We start from the raw sequence: 14,568 nt of genomic DNA on the forward strand, positions 1-14,568 counted from the left end.
TGTAGAGTGTAAGAGTACCATCATTCACCTGAGTTCCTCTTGTAGAGTGTAAGAGTACCATCATTCACCTGAGTTCCTCTTGTAGAGTGTAAGAGTACCATCGTTCTCCTGAGTTCCTCTTGTAGAGTGTAAGAGTACCATCATTCACCTGAGTTCCTCTTGTAGAGTGTAAGAGTACCATCATTCTCCTGAGTTCCTCTTGTAGAGTGTAAGAGTACCATCGTTCTCCTGAGTTCCTCTTGTAGAGTGTAAGAGTACCATCATTCACCTGAGTCCTCTTGTAGAGTGTAAGAGTACCATCGTTCTCCTGAGTCCTCTTGTAGAGTGTAAGAGTACCATCGTTCTCCTGAGTCCTCTTGTAGAGTGTAAGAGTACCATCGTTCTCCTGAGTCCTCTTGTAGAGTGTAAGAGTACCATCGTTCTCCTGAGTCCTCTTGTAGAGTGTAAGAGTACCATCGTTCTCCTGAGTTCCTCTTGTAGAGTGTAAGAGTACCATCGTTCTCCTGAGTCCTCTTGTAGAGTGTAAGAGTACCATCGTTCTCCTGAGTCCTCTTGTAGAGTGTAAGAGTACCATCGGTCTCCTGAGTTCCTCTTGTAGAGTGTAAGAGTACCATCATTCACCTGAGTTCCTCTTGTAGAGTGTAAGAGTACCATCACTCACCTGAGTCCTCTTGTAGAGTGTAAGAGTACCATCACTCACCTGAGTCCTCTTGTAGAGTGTAAGAGTACCATCACTCACCTGAGTCCTCTTGTAGAGTGTAAGAGTACCATCACTCACCTGAGTCCTCTTGTAGAGTGTAAGAGTACCATCACTCACCTGAGTGCTACATTCATGGTGCTCTCTCTTACATAATTCATCTTCTGTTCTTTTATTTTGGGTCTCTTATCTTTTCCCTGCCACTCTGCCAGGTGTGCCACTCTGCCAGGTGTGCCACTCTGCCAGGTGTGCCACTCTGCCAGGTGTGCCACTCTGCCAGGTGTGCCACTCTGCCAGGTGTGCCACTCTGCCAGGTGTGCCACTCTGCCAGGTGTGCCACTGCCAGGTGTGCCACTCTGCCAGGTGTGCCACTCTGCCAGGGGTGCCACTCTGCCAGGTGTGCCACTGCCAGGTGTGCCACTCTGCCAGGTGTGCCACTCTGCCAGGTGTGCCACTGCCAGGTGTGCCACTCTGCCAGGTGTGCCACTCTGCCAGGTGTGCCACTCTGCCAGGTGTGCCACTGCCAGGTGTGCCACACTGCCAGGTGTGCCACTCTGCCAGGTGTGCCACTCTGCCAGGTGTGCCACTCTGCCAGGTGTGCCACTCTGCCAGGTGTGCCACTCTGCCAGGTGTGCTACTCTGCCAGGTGTGCCACTCTGCCAGGTGTGCCACTCTGCCAGGTGTGCCACTGCCAGGTGTGCCACTCTGCCAGGTGTGCCACTCTGCCAGGTGTGCCACTCTGCCAGGTGTGCCACTCTGCCAGGTGTGCCACTCTGCCAGGTGTGCCACTCTGCCAGGTGTGCCACTCTGCCAGGTGTGCCACTCTGCCAGGTGTGCCACTCTGCCAGGTGTGCCACTCTGCCAGGTGTGCCACTCTGCCAGGTCTGCCACTCTGCCAGGTCTGCCACTCTGCCAGGTCTGCCACTCTGCCAGGTCTGCCTCTGCCAGGTGTGCCACTCTGCCAGGTGTGCAACTCTGCCAGGTGTGCCACTCTGCCAGGTGTGCCACTCTGCCAGGTGTGCCACTCTGCCAGGTGTGCCACTCTGCCAGGTGTGCCACTCTGCCAGGTGTGCCACTCTGCCAGGTGTGCCACTCTGCCAGGTGTGCCACTCTGCCAGGTGTGCCACTCTGCCAGGTGTGCCACTCTGCCAGGTGTGCCACTCTGCCAGGTGTGCCACTCTGCCAGGTCTGCCACTCTGCCAGGTCTGCCTCTCTGCCAGGTGTGCCACTCTGCCAGGTGTGCCACTCTGCCAGGTGTGCCACTCTGCCAGGTCTGCCTCTCTGCCAGGTGTGCCACTCTGCCAGGTGTGCCACTCTGCCAGGTGTGCCACTCTGCCAGGTCTGCCACTCTGCCAGGTCTGCCACTGCCAGGTCTGCCACTCTGCCAGGTCTGCCACTCTGCCAGGTCTGCCACTGCCAGGTCTGCCACTCTGCCAGGTCTACCACTCTGCCAGGTCTGCCACTGCCAGGTCTGCCACTCTGCCAGGTCTACCACTCTGTGGATAAACCCACCTGTGGTCTGTAACCTTCGGTCTTAAGACCTTAATTCTTTCCTCAACCCAGTAGTTGGGACTGATCTCTGCTACACACTGTCATGTTGATAACTGTAAGCCACCAGGGTGAGGCAGGGCCACACTGTCAGCCACCAGAGTGAGGTAGGGCCACACTGTCAGCCTCCAGGGTGAGGTAGGGCCACACTGTCAGCCACCAGGGTGAGGTAGGGCCACACTGTCAGCCTCCAGGGTGAGGCAGGGCCACACTGTCAGCCTCCAGGGTGAGGCAGGGCCACACTGTCAGCCTCCAGGGTGAGGCAGGGCCACACTGTCAGCCTCCAGGGTGAGGCAGGGCCACACTGTCAGCCTCCAGGGTGAGGCAGTGCCACACTGTCAGCCACCAGAGTGAGGCAGGGCCACACTCAGCCTCCAGGGTGAGGCAGGGCCACACTGTCAGCCTCCAGGGTGAGGCAGGGCCACACTGTCAGCCACCAGGGTGAGGTAGGGCCACACTGTCAGCCTCCAGGGTGAGGCAGGGCCACACTGTCAGCCACCAGAGTGAGGTAGGGCCACACTGTCAGCCTCCAGGGTGAGGCAGGGCCACACTGTCAGCCACCAGAGTGAGGCAGAGCCACACTGTCAGCCACCAGAGTGAGGTAGGGCCACACTGTCAGCCTCCAGGGTGAGGCAGGGCCACACTGTCAGCCTCCAGGGTGAGGCAGGGCCACACTGTCAGCCTCCAGGGTGAGGCAGGGCCACACTGTCAGCCTCCAGGGTGAGGCAGGGCCACACTGTCAGCCTCCAGGGTGAGGCAGGGCCACACTGTCAGCCTCCAGGGTGAGGCAGGGCCACACTGTCAGCCACCAGTGAGGCAGGGCCACACTGTCAGCCTCCAATGTGAGGCAGGGCCACACTGTCAGCCACCAGAGTGAGGCAGTGCCACAGCCAGCCTCCAGGGTGAGGCAGGGCCACATTGCCAGACATTAGGATGAGGCAGGGTCACACTGTCAGCCACCAAGGTGAAGCAGGGTCACACTTGCTGTTACGTCTGTGTTGACCGGAAGTTCCTCGTTCACATAACGGCCTTCAGAAACTGCTGGAGTGACGTCACACACAGGAAGCAGCTGGAGTGACGTCACTGTTTATGTGACGGTTTATTGAATACTGTCAGTGTTGTGTAATACCGAGCAACACAAGGAGAGGTATTAAGGTGTGAGCAACTCTAGGAGAGGTGTGAGCAACTCTAGGAGAGGTGTGATCAACTCTAGGAGAGGTGTGAGCAACTCTAGGAGAGGTATGATCAACTCTAGGAGAGGTATGAGCAGCTCTAGGAGAGGTATGATCAACTCTAGGAGAGGTATGAGCAACTCTAGGAGAGGTATGAGCAGCTCTAGGAGAGGTATGAGCAACTCTAGGAACACACACCTCCACTCCTCAAGTTTACCAGGCTTAAACATCAACATTCACTTGTTTATTGCAACAATGTCTTGCAAGATGGCAACCCACATTGTTCGTGCACTTTACCTACTTTCTACCTACTCATATTTTTCTAGCTTACATTAAGCAATATTATTACAAACTTAAAAACGTGCGTTTTCTGACGAAGGGCGAAACGTTTCATTGGACCTGCCGAGCATGGGTCAGTAGACCTGTCTAGCATGGGTCAGTAGACCTGCCTAGCATGGGTCAGTAGACCTGCCTAGCATGGGTCAGTAGACCTGCCTAGCATGGGTCAGTAGACCTGCGGTAGTGCTCCTTCTTATGTGTATAATTTCTTGGTGTAGCTGTTTTGTTCTCTCTGTCACTACTTATTCACGAAGGAAGGAAGGGGGGTGGGGGTGGGGTTGGGGGTGGGGGGCGCCTGTGATCATGCAGGAGACTTGCGGTTACCGCGTGCGGAACTTTCTTCATGGTCACTGTTATTTAATGTTTGTTGAGTCACCTGTGGAGGTTGAAGGAGGGAGAGAGAAATACTGGAGGAATCTTCTCATATCTACACACAGACATCTCCATGAGAGCAAGAGGCTTGGCAGACGCCTCAGTGTTGAGGCGTCTTAGCAGGCGTCTTGGCAGCCAAGACGTCTTGGTTGTCATGTAGAGGAAAACTGATGAATTCCTACCTTCCTGGAGGGTATTCCGGGGATCAACGTCCTGGCGGCTCGGTCCACGACCAGGCCTCCTCCAGTTAGTTACTGATCAGCCTTCGTGTAGAGTCTACATTGGAGTGTGTGCGGCCAGCACCAACAATCTGGTTGATAAGAGAGTCAACCAGGAGGTCTGGTCTGGGACTAGGTCGCGGGGACAAAGATCCTCGGTACTGTCTACAGGTATTCGTGTTTGTCTGGTGAGTGAAAATGTGGGTGTGGATCCCGCAGATTTGTAAGAAAATTGTGTTGGTGTTGCTGGTGGTGCTGTTCTTGCCGCTGCTGTTGGTGTTGCTGGTGGTGCTGTTCTTGCCGCTGCTGTTGGTGTTGCTGGTGGTGCTGTTCTTGCCGCTGCTGTTGGTGTTGGTGTTGCTGGTGGTGCTGTTCTTGCCGCTGCTGTTGGTGTTGGTGTTGCTGGTGGTGCTGTTCTTGCCGCTGCTGTTAGTGTTGCTGTTGCTGGTGGTGCTGTTCTTGCCGCTGCTGTTGGTGTTGCTGTTGCTGGTGGTGCTGTTCTTGCCGCTGCTGTTGGTGTTGGTGTTGCTGGTGGTGCTGTTCTTGCCGCTGCTGTTGGTGTTGCTGTTGCTGGTGGTGCTGTTCTTGCCGCTGCTGTTGGTGTTGCTGTTGCTGGTGGTGCTGTTCTTGCCGCTGCTGTTGGTGTTGCTGTTGCTGGTGGTGCTGTTCTTGCCGCTGCTGTTGGTGTTGGTGTTGCTGGTGGTGCTGTTCTTGCCGCTGCTGTTGGTGTTGGTGTTGCTGGTGGTGGTGCTGCACTGTTGTTGGTAGTATTGCTGCTGCTGTTACAGCTCAAGCTATTACTGCTGGTGGCAACGCCACCAGCAGTAATAGCTATTACTGCTGTGCCTGAAGTATATGTACACCATAATGAGGTGGTGCACCATGAGGTGGTGCACCATGAGGTGGTGCACCATGAGGTGGTGCACCATGAGGTGGTGCACAGTGGGGATCATCACTAGACCAACAGTTTCATTACGTTAATGTACCTTCCCAAGATTAATTATCACAGGAAGGTCTTGTACATATCGATCCCCAGACACATTCCAGGTCAACACACGTGTGCTCACCTAGCTCTGTCTGTAGGGGTTGAGTTATACTGTAGCTCCTGGTCCCGCCTCTCTGTTTATTGTGTGTGTGTCTCAGATTGTTATGAGCCAGCGGTAGCACCAGACATCAAGATTTCTTTGCAGGAGTCGAGATACGATTTCTTGTGTATGTACTCACCTAGTTGTTGCAGGGGTCGAGTCATAGCTCCTGGCCCCGCCTCTTCACTGGTGTGTGTGTGTGTGTGTCACATGCGTTAAGGAAGAAAATGTCGAGCAAAGGGAACAGGGCAATAGGAAAAAAATAGAAAAATGGGAAAAGGGACGTAGGAGGAGGAGGAAAGGAAGAGGAGAGAGGACCTGGAAAAGGCGATGTAGGGAGAGGAGGAAGAGGAGAGAAGGATGGTCCAGGAATATCACCTACTGAACGCCTCCAGAAATTGCCTTTTAAGATAGTAAGTGTGGCTAGACATGGTGTGTGACACTCCCCTCACCCTCACCCATCGTGTGTGACTCTCCCCTCACCCTCACCCATCGTGTGTGACTCTCCCCTCACCCTCACCCATCGTGTGTGACTCTCCCCTCACCCTCACCCATCGTGTGTGACTCTCCCCTCACCCTCACCCATCGTGTGTGACTCTCCCCTCACCCTCACCCATCGTGTGTGACTCTCCCCTCACCCTCACCCATCGTGTGTGACTCTCCCCTCACCCTCACCCATCGTGTGACACTCTCCCCTCACCCTCACCCATCGTGTGACTCTCCCCACTCCCTCACCCACAGTGTGTGACTCTCCCCTCACCCTCACCCATCGTGTGACTCTCCCCTCACCCTCACCCATCGTGTGACACTCTCCCCTCACCCATCGTGTGACACTCTCCCCTCACCCATCGTGTGACACTCTCCCCTCACCCATCGTGTGACACTCTCCCCTCACCCTCACCCATCGTGTGACACTCTCCCCTCACCCTCACCCATCGTGTGACACTCTCCCCTCACCCTCACCCATCGTGTGACACTCTCCCCTCACCCTCACCCATCGTGTGACTCTCCCCTCACCCTCACCCATCGTGTGACTCTCCCCTCACCCTCACCCATCGTGTGACACTCTCCCCTCACCCATCGTGTGACACTCTCCCCTCACCCATCGTGTGACACTCTCCCCTCACCCATCGTGTGACACTCTCCCCTCACCCTCACCCATCGTGTGACACTCTCCCCTCACCCTCACCCATCGTGTGACACTCTCCCCTCACCCTCACCCATCGTGTGACACTCTCCCCTCACCCTCACCCATCGTGTGACACTCTCCCCTCACCCTCACCCATCGTGTGACACTCTCCCCTCACCCTCACCCATCGTGTGACACTCTCCCCTCACCCATCGTGTGTGACTCCCCTCACCCATCGTGTGTGACTCTCCCCTCACCCTCACCCATCGTGTGACACTCTCCCCTCACCCATCGTGTGTGACTCCCCTCACCCATCGTGTGTGACTCTCCCCTCACCCTTACCCATCGTGTGTGACTCTCCCCTCACCCTCACCCATCGTGTGTGACTCTCCCCTCACCCTCACCCATCGTGTGACACTCTCCCCTCACCCTCACCCATCGTGTGACACACTCCCCTCACCCATCGTGTGTGACTCTCCCCTCACCCATCGTGTGTGACTCTCCCCTCACCCTCACCCATCGTGTGACACACTCCCCTCACCCTCACCCATCGTGAGACACACTCCCCTCACCCATCGTGTGTGACTCTCCCCTCACCCTCACCCATCGTGTGTGACTCTCCCCTCACCCTCACCCATCGTGTGACACACTCCCCTCACCCATCGTGTGACACACTCCCCTCACCCATCGTGTGTGACTCTCCCCTCACCCCCACCCATCGCGTGTGACTCTCCCCTCACCCATCGTGTGACTCTCCCCTCACCCATCGTGTGTGACTCTCCCCTCACCCTCACCCATCGTGTGTGACTCTCCCCTCACCCTCACCCATCGTGTGACACTCCCCTCACCCATCGTGTGTGAGACACTCCCCTCACCCATCGTGTGACACTCCCCTCACCCATCGTGTGTGACTCTCCCCTCACCCTCACCCATCGTGTGACACTCTCCCCTCACCCTCACCCATCGTGTGACACTCTCCCCTCACCCTCACCCATCGTGTGACACTCTCCCCTCACCCTCACCCATCGTGTGTGACACTCCCCTCACCCATCGTGTGTGACTCTCCCCTCACCCTCACCCATCGTGTGTGACTCTCCCCTCACCCTCACCCATCGTGTGTGACTCTCCCCTCACCCTCACCCATCGTGTGTGACTCTCCCCTCACCCTCACACGTCGTGTGACACTCTCCCCTCACCCTCACCCATCGTGTGACTCTCCCCTCACCCTCACCCATCGTGTGACTCTCCCCTCACCCTCACCCATCGTGTGACACTCTCCCCTCACCCTCACCCATCGTGTGACACTCTCCCCTCACCCATCGTGTGACACTCTCCCCTCACCCTCACCCATCGTGTGACACTCTCCCCTCACCCTCACCCATCGTGTGACACTCTCCCCTCACCCTCACCCATCGTGTGACACTCTCCCCTCACCCTCACCCATCGTGTGACACTCTCCCCTCACCCTCACCCATCGTGTGACACACTCCCCTCACCCTCACCCATCGTGTGACACTCTCCCCTCACCCTCACCCATCGTGTGACACTCTCCCCTCACCCTCACCCATCGTGTGTGACTCTCCCCTCACCCATCGTGTGTGACTCTCCCCTCACCCTCACCCATCGTGTGTGACTCTCCCCTCACCCTCACCCATCGTGTGACACTCTCCCCTCACCCATCGTGTGTGACTCCCCTCACCCATCGTGTGTGACTCTCCCCTCACCCTTACCCATCGTGTGTGACTCTCTCCCCTCACCCTCGCCCATCGTGTGTGACACTCTCCCCTCACCCTCACCCATCGTGTGACACTCTCCCCTCACCCATCGTGTGACACACTCCCCTCACCCATCGTGTGTGACTCTCCCCTCACCCTCACCCATCGTGTGTGACTCTCCCCTCACCCTCACCCATCGTGTGACACACTCCCCTCACCCTCACCCATCGTGTGACACACTCCCCTCACCCATCGTGTGTGACTCTCCCCTCACCCTCACCCATCGTGTGTGACTCTCCCCTCACCCATCGTGTGTGTCTCTCCCCTCACCCTCACCCATCGTGTGACTCTCCCCTCACCCATCGTGTGTGACTCTCCCCTCACCCTCACCCATCGTGTGTGACTCTCCCCTCACCCATCGTGTCTCTCTCCCCTCACCCTCACCCATCGTGTGACACTCTCCCCTCACCCATCGCGTGTGACTCTCCCCTCACCCATCGTGTGACTCTTCCCTCACCCATCGTGTGTGACTCTCCCCTCACCCTCACCCATCGTGTGTGACTCTCCCCTCACCCATCGTGTGACACTCTCCCCTCACCCATCGTGTGACACTCTCCCCTCACCCATCGTGTGTGACTCCCCTCACCCATCGTGTGTGACTCTCCCCTCACCCTTACCCATCGTGTGTGACTCTCCCCTCACCCTCACCCATCGTGTGACACTCTCCCCTCACCCTCACCCATCGTGTGACACACTCCCCTCACCCATCGTGTGTGACTCTCCCCTCACCCTCACCCATCCTGTGTGACTCTCCCCTCACCCTCACCCATCGCGTGTGACTCTCCCCTCACCCTCACCCATCGTGTGACTCTCCCCTCACCCATCGTGTGTGACTCTCCCCTCACCCATCGTGTGACACTCCCCTCACCCATCGTGTGTGAGACACTCCCCTCACCCATCGTGTGTGACTTCCCTCACCCTCACCCATCGTGTGACACTCTCCCCTCACCCATCGTGTGTGACTCCCCTCACCCATCGTGTGTGACACTCCCCTCACCCATCGTGTGTGACTCTCCCCTCACCCATCGTGTGACACTCTCCCCTCACCCATCGTGTGTGACTCTCCCCTCACCCTCACCCATCGTGTGTGACACTCTCCCCTCACCCTCACCCATCGTGTGTGACACTCTCCCCTCACCCTCACCCATCGTGTGTGACACTCTCCCCTCACCCATCGTGTGTGACTCTCCCCTCACCCTCACCCATCGTGTGTGACACTCTCCCCTCACCCTCACCCATCGTGTGTGACACTCTCCCCTCACACTCGCCCATCGTGTGTGACACTCTCCCCTCACACTCACCCATCGTGTGTGACACTCTCCCCTCACCCTCACCCATCGTGTGTGACACTCTCCCCTCACCCATCGTGTGTGACACTCTCCCCTCACACCCATCGTGTGTGACACTCTCCCCTCACACTCACCCATCGTGTGTGACACTTTCCCCTCACCCATCGTGTGTGACACTTTCCCCTCACCCATCGTGTGTGACACTTTCCCCTCACCCATCGTGTGTGACACTTTCCCCTCACCCATCGTGTGTGACACTCTCCCCTCACAATCACTCATCGTGTGTGACACTCTCCCCTCACCCTCGCCCATCGTGTGTGACACTCTCCCCTCACCCTCTCCCATCGTGTGTGACACTCCTTTCACCCTCACCCATCGTGTGACACACTCCCCTCACCCATCGTGTGTGACACTCCCCTCCCCCTCACCCTCACCCATCGTGTGTGACTTTCCCCTCACCCTCACCCATCGTGTGACACTCTCCTCTCACCCTCACCCATCGTGTGTGACACTCCCCTCACCCATCGTGTGCGACTCTCCTCTCACCCTCACCCATCATGTGTGACTTTCCCCTCACCCTCACCCATCGTGTGTGACACCCCCCTCACCCATCGTGTGTGACTCCTCTCACCCTCACCCATCGTGTGTGACACTCCCCTCACCCTCCTTGCTGAACACACCACTAGGGGAGCCGGGGAGGGTAATGGAGAGAGGAGGCAGGGAGGGATGATAAAGATAGGGGAGATGGGAGTGCCGTGGGATGAGAAACAGGAAGAACTGGTTTCATATTATATTACCGAGGAAGTATAAACCCGTATGGGTCATAGAGAATGGTTAAATGTTAGATGGTGCAGGTTAGAGCAGTGGGAAGACCGGAGACAGAGTACGACCAAAGATAGAAACTATTAATACCAATCTTAACTCGTGGCCCACATTCTTAAGTCTTATGTACCGCCTTCACTGGTTCCTTGCCTCCAGGACCTCTTCATACTTGCTCTTCAAACTGTGTGATCTTTGTTTCCACTATCTTTTATTAAATATATTGAATTTACCATCATATTGTTGTGTTGATGTTGAACTGGAGGTTAGTGTCTATCAGAGGCTGTCAGTATCTATTAGGGGAGGCTGTCAGTGTCTGTCAAGGGAGGATGTCAGTGTCTGCCAGGGGAGGCTGTCAGTGTCTGCCAGGGGAGGCTGTAAGTGTCTGTCAAGGGAGGCTGTCAGTGTCTGTCAGAGGAGGCTGTCAGTGTCTGCCAGGGGAGGCTGTCAGTGTCTGCCAGGGGAGGCTGTCAGTGTCTGCCAGGGGAGGCTGTCAGTGTCTGTCAGGGGAGGCTGTCAGTGTCTGTCAAGGGAGGCTGTCAGTGTCTGTCAGGGGAGGCTGTCAGAGGAGGCTGTCAGTGTCTGCCAGGGGAGGCTGTCAGTGTCTGCCAGGGGAGGCTGTCAGTGTCTGTCAGGGGTGGCAGTAAGTGTCTGTCAAGGGAGGCTGTCAGTGTCTGCCAGGGGAGGCTGTCAGTGTCTGTCAGGGGTGGCAGTAAGTGTCTGTCAAGGGAGGCTGTCAGAGGAAGCTGTCAGTGTCTGCCAGGGGAGGCTGTCAGTGTCTCTCAGGGGAGGCTGTCAGTGCATGTCAGAGGCTGTCAGTGTTAAGTTATCCTGGAAGTGAAACATCGCTTGCACACTGTTTCTCAAGTCTGTCTCACAGTTTTGCTTATCTTAGTGTTGGAGTGTTACTGTGGGTGTTCTGAGAAGCTGTACAAGTGTTGGAGGAGGGGAGGGTGGAGTAGTGTTGGAGGAGGACGGGTAAGTGTTGGGGTTAGTGTGAGTCTTGAAGGAATGATTGTTGATGGAGAGACGTGGGTGGTGTTGGAGAGTGTGGGGAGAGGTGAGTGTGGTGTTGGAGAGTGTGGGGAGAGGTGTGTGTGGTGTTGGGGAGTATGGGGAGAGGTGTGTGTGGTGTTGGGGAGTATGGGGAGAGGTGAGTGTGTGGTGTTGGGGAGAGATGTGTGTGGTGTTGGAGAGTGTGGGGAGAGGTGTGTGTGGTGTTGGGGAGTGTGGGGAGAGGTATGTATGGTGTTGGGGAGTGTGGGGAGAGGTATGTGTAGTGTTGGGGAGTGTGGGGAGAGGTATGTGTGGTGTTGGGGAGTATGGGGAGAGGTGTGTGTGGTGTTGGGGAGTATGGGGAGAGGTGAGTGTGTAGTGTTGGGGAGAGATGTGTGTGGTGTTGAGGAGTGTGGGGAGAGGTATGTGTGGTGTTGGGAAGTGTGGGGAGAGATATGTGTGGTGTTGGGGAGTGTGGGGAGAGATGTATGGTGGTGGGGAGTGGGGGGGAGAGAGATGTGTGGTGTTGGGGAGTGTGGGGAGAGATATGTGTGGTGTTGGGGAGTGTGGGGAGAGATATGTGTGGTGTTGGGGAGTGTGGGGAGAGGTATGTGTGGTGTTGGGGAGTGTGGGGAGAGGTATGTGTGGTGTTGGGGAGTGTGGGGAGAGGTATGTGTGGTGTTGAGGAGTGTGGGGAGAGGTATGTGTGGTGTTGGGGAGTGTGGGGAGAGGTATGTGTGGTGTTGGGGAGTGTGGGGAGAGGTATGTGTAGTGTTGGGAGTGTGGGGAGAGATATGTGTGGTGTTGGGGAGTGTGGGGAGAGATGTGTGGTGTTGGGGAGTGTGGGGAGAGATATGTGTGGTGTTGGGGAGTGTGGGGAGAGATATGTGTGGTGTTGGGGAGTGTGGGGAGAGATATGTGTGGTGTTGGGGAGTGTGGGGAGAGATATGTGTGGTGTTGGGGAGTATGGGGAGAGGTGTGTGTGGTGTTGGGGAGTATGGGGAGAGGTGAGTGTGTAGTGTTGGGGAGAGATGTGTGTGGTGTTGAGGAGTGTGGGGAGAGGTATGTGTGGTGTTGGGAAGTGTGGGGAGAGATATGTGTGGTGTTGGGGAGTGTGGGGAGAGATGTATGGTGGTGGGGAGTGGGGGGGAGAGAGATGTGTGGTGTTGGGGAGTGTGGGGAGAGATATGTGTGGTGTTGGGGAGTGTGGGGAGAGATATGTGTGGTGTTGGGGAGTGTGGGGAGAGGTAGAGTGTGGGGGAGGTATGTGTGGTGTTATGTGGGGAGAGGTATGTGTGTGTGGGGAGAGGTATGTGTGGTGTTGGGGAGGTGGGGAGAGGTATGTGTGGTGTGGGGAGTGTGGGGAGGGGATGTGTAGTGTTGGGAGAGAGAGATGTGTGGTGTTGGGGAGTGTGGGGAGAGGTGTGTGGTGTTGGGGAGTGTGGGGAGGATATGTGTGGTGTTGGGGAGTGTGGGGGGATGTGTGGTGTTGGGGAGAGATATGTGTGGTGTGGGAAGTGTGGGGAGAGAGATGTGTGGTGTTGGGGAGTGTGGGGAGAGATATGTGTGGTGTTGGGGAGTGTGGGGAGAGATATGTGTGGTGTTGGGGAGTGTGGGGAGAGAGATGTGTGGTGTTGGGGAGTGTGGGGAGAGAGATGTGTGGTGTTGGGGAGTGTGGGGAGAGAGATGTGTGGTGTTGGGGAGTGTGGGGAGAGATGTGTGGTGTTGGGGAGTGTGGGGAGAGATGTGTGGTGTTGGGGAGAGATGTGTGTGGTGTTGAGGAGTGTGGGGAGAGGTGTGTGGTGTTGGGGAGTGTGAGGGGGAGGAGGGGAGTGTAAATAACAACAGGAAGACCAGGATAAGCCACAAATATGGTCACGAAGAAGCCTGTTACATTACCTTGTTTCAGCAGAGTAATGCTTGTTGCCCGCTCCTGTGCTTAGTTCACCTTGCTACCCGCGTGTGTGTGGCTGTGTTGTGACTTAACACAACAACAAGCTGGCCACTGCTGTGCTTAGTTCACCTTGCTACGCGCGTGTGTGTGGCTGTGTTGTGACTTAACACTACAACAGTGACTCCACCATCTTGCCAGTGTTGCTAGTGTAGTCTACAAACATTCGTCTCTTAAGAAAAAAATTATTAATTTAAATCAACTGAAGCTCTGTTATGGTTTTTAGTTATGATGACCGTGTTATCGTGAGTCTCAATAACAGTGTTATCACCTTCTCCATGTTATCACGTATTCCTTCACTTCCTTCCCTTCCTCACCATCATTTAATATTTTTCCTTATCAGAGCCTGTACTTCGCGTTCCAATTTTTTCTTAACATATCGTTAAATTGTTTCGTATTGGAAGTGTTCCGTAAGTATCACAACTACTATTGTTACTTATCCCAAACTGAACTCTCCCTGTTAACCTCCTCTTCCAGTTTCTCCCTCTTCCACCTCATTGTCTCCCAGTTCCATCAGTCTTCCTTCTTCTCGTGTCTATTCTCCCACAGTTTTGCTGTTCTTCCACTTTCTTTTTACCATTCCTCAGTTACTCTACAGTCAGTCTTTAAATAATCTTCATAATGAAAGCTGGTCAGCTTGAGATGTATAAATTACCAAAATTCTCTTTCTGAAACATATTAAACATCGTTTATCCATGTTTTACACGTGATGGAAAAATTATCATGACTGGTGATCAAGGGACGGAGGCTCGAGCCTGTACGTTGGTGTTCTCACTAACCTACAGAAGACGAGTTAGTTTACTTTAGTCACGAGTTACTAATAGTACTATTAGGCTGTGATATGTGGGTCAGTTGGCCACCAGCAGCAAGAGTTTGGTTGACCAGGCAAGCACCAAATAAGCCTGGCTTCAGATAGGGCTGCAAGAGTAGGAAGACTCTGGAAACAGGTCACAGGTATGCTGCAACAGCTGATTGCTGACTCACTAACGGGGCTCCAGCCAAATTCCTCCGTTCAGGCATATTTATATGCATTTTTTGATGTCTTGTATCTCTATATGATTTCATCTTTATATTTTCTGCAGCTCTCATACCTGCCATGTGTGAACCATTTACACACCACCAATACACCTACCTACCCACCTCTCACACCTTACCTACGTACCTGACTTACCCACCCA

General features: G+C 55.3%; 1 protein-coding gene across 13 annotated transcripts in view; it reads left to right on the forward strand.

Moving 5' to 3' along the window:
• Positions 1-14,568, forward strand: part of dop (microtubule-associated serine/threonine (MAST) protein kinase dop) — a 227,401-nt gene that overhangs the window by 23,891 nt on the left and 188,942 nt on the right. Inside the window, exon 1 of one of the 13 annotated variants that reach the window (XM_070104310.1) lies at positions 13,401-13,635. The exons of 11 other annotated variants lie outside the window; for them this stretch is intronic. Coding sequence is in view for 1 of the 2 variants with exons in the window: in XM_070104312.1 (XP_069960413.1) it covers positions 13,606-13,635 (30 nt within the window). In the remaining variant the exon portion in view is untranslated. Of the gene's footprint in view, positions 1-13,400; positions 13,636-14,568 lie in introns of those variants that run through there. One more of the 13 variants, XM_070104312.1, reaches the window with a different exon arrangement.

The sequence above is a fragment of the Cherax quadricarinatus genome, chromosome 91, assembly GCF_038502225.1.
Source record: "Cherax quadricarinatus isolate ZL_2023a chromosome 91, ASM3850222v1, whole genome shotgun sequence".
NCBI lineage: Eukaryota > Metazoa > Arthropoda > Malacostraca > Decapoda > Parastacidae > Cherax > Cherax quadricarinatus.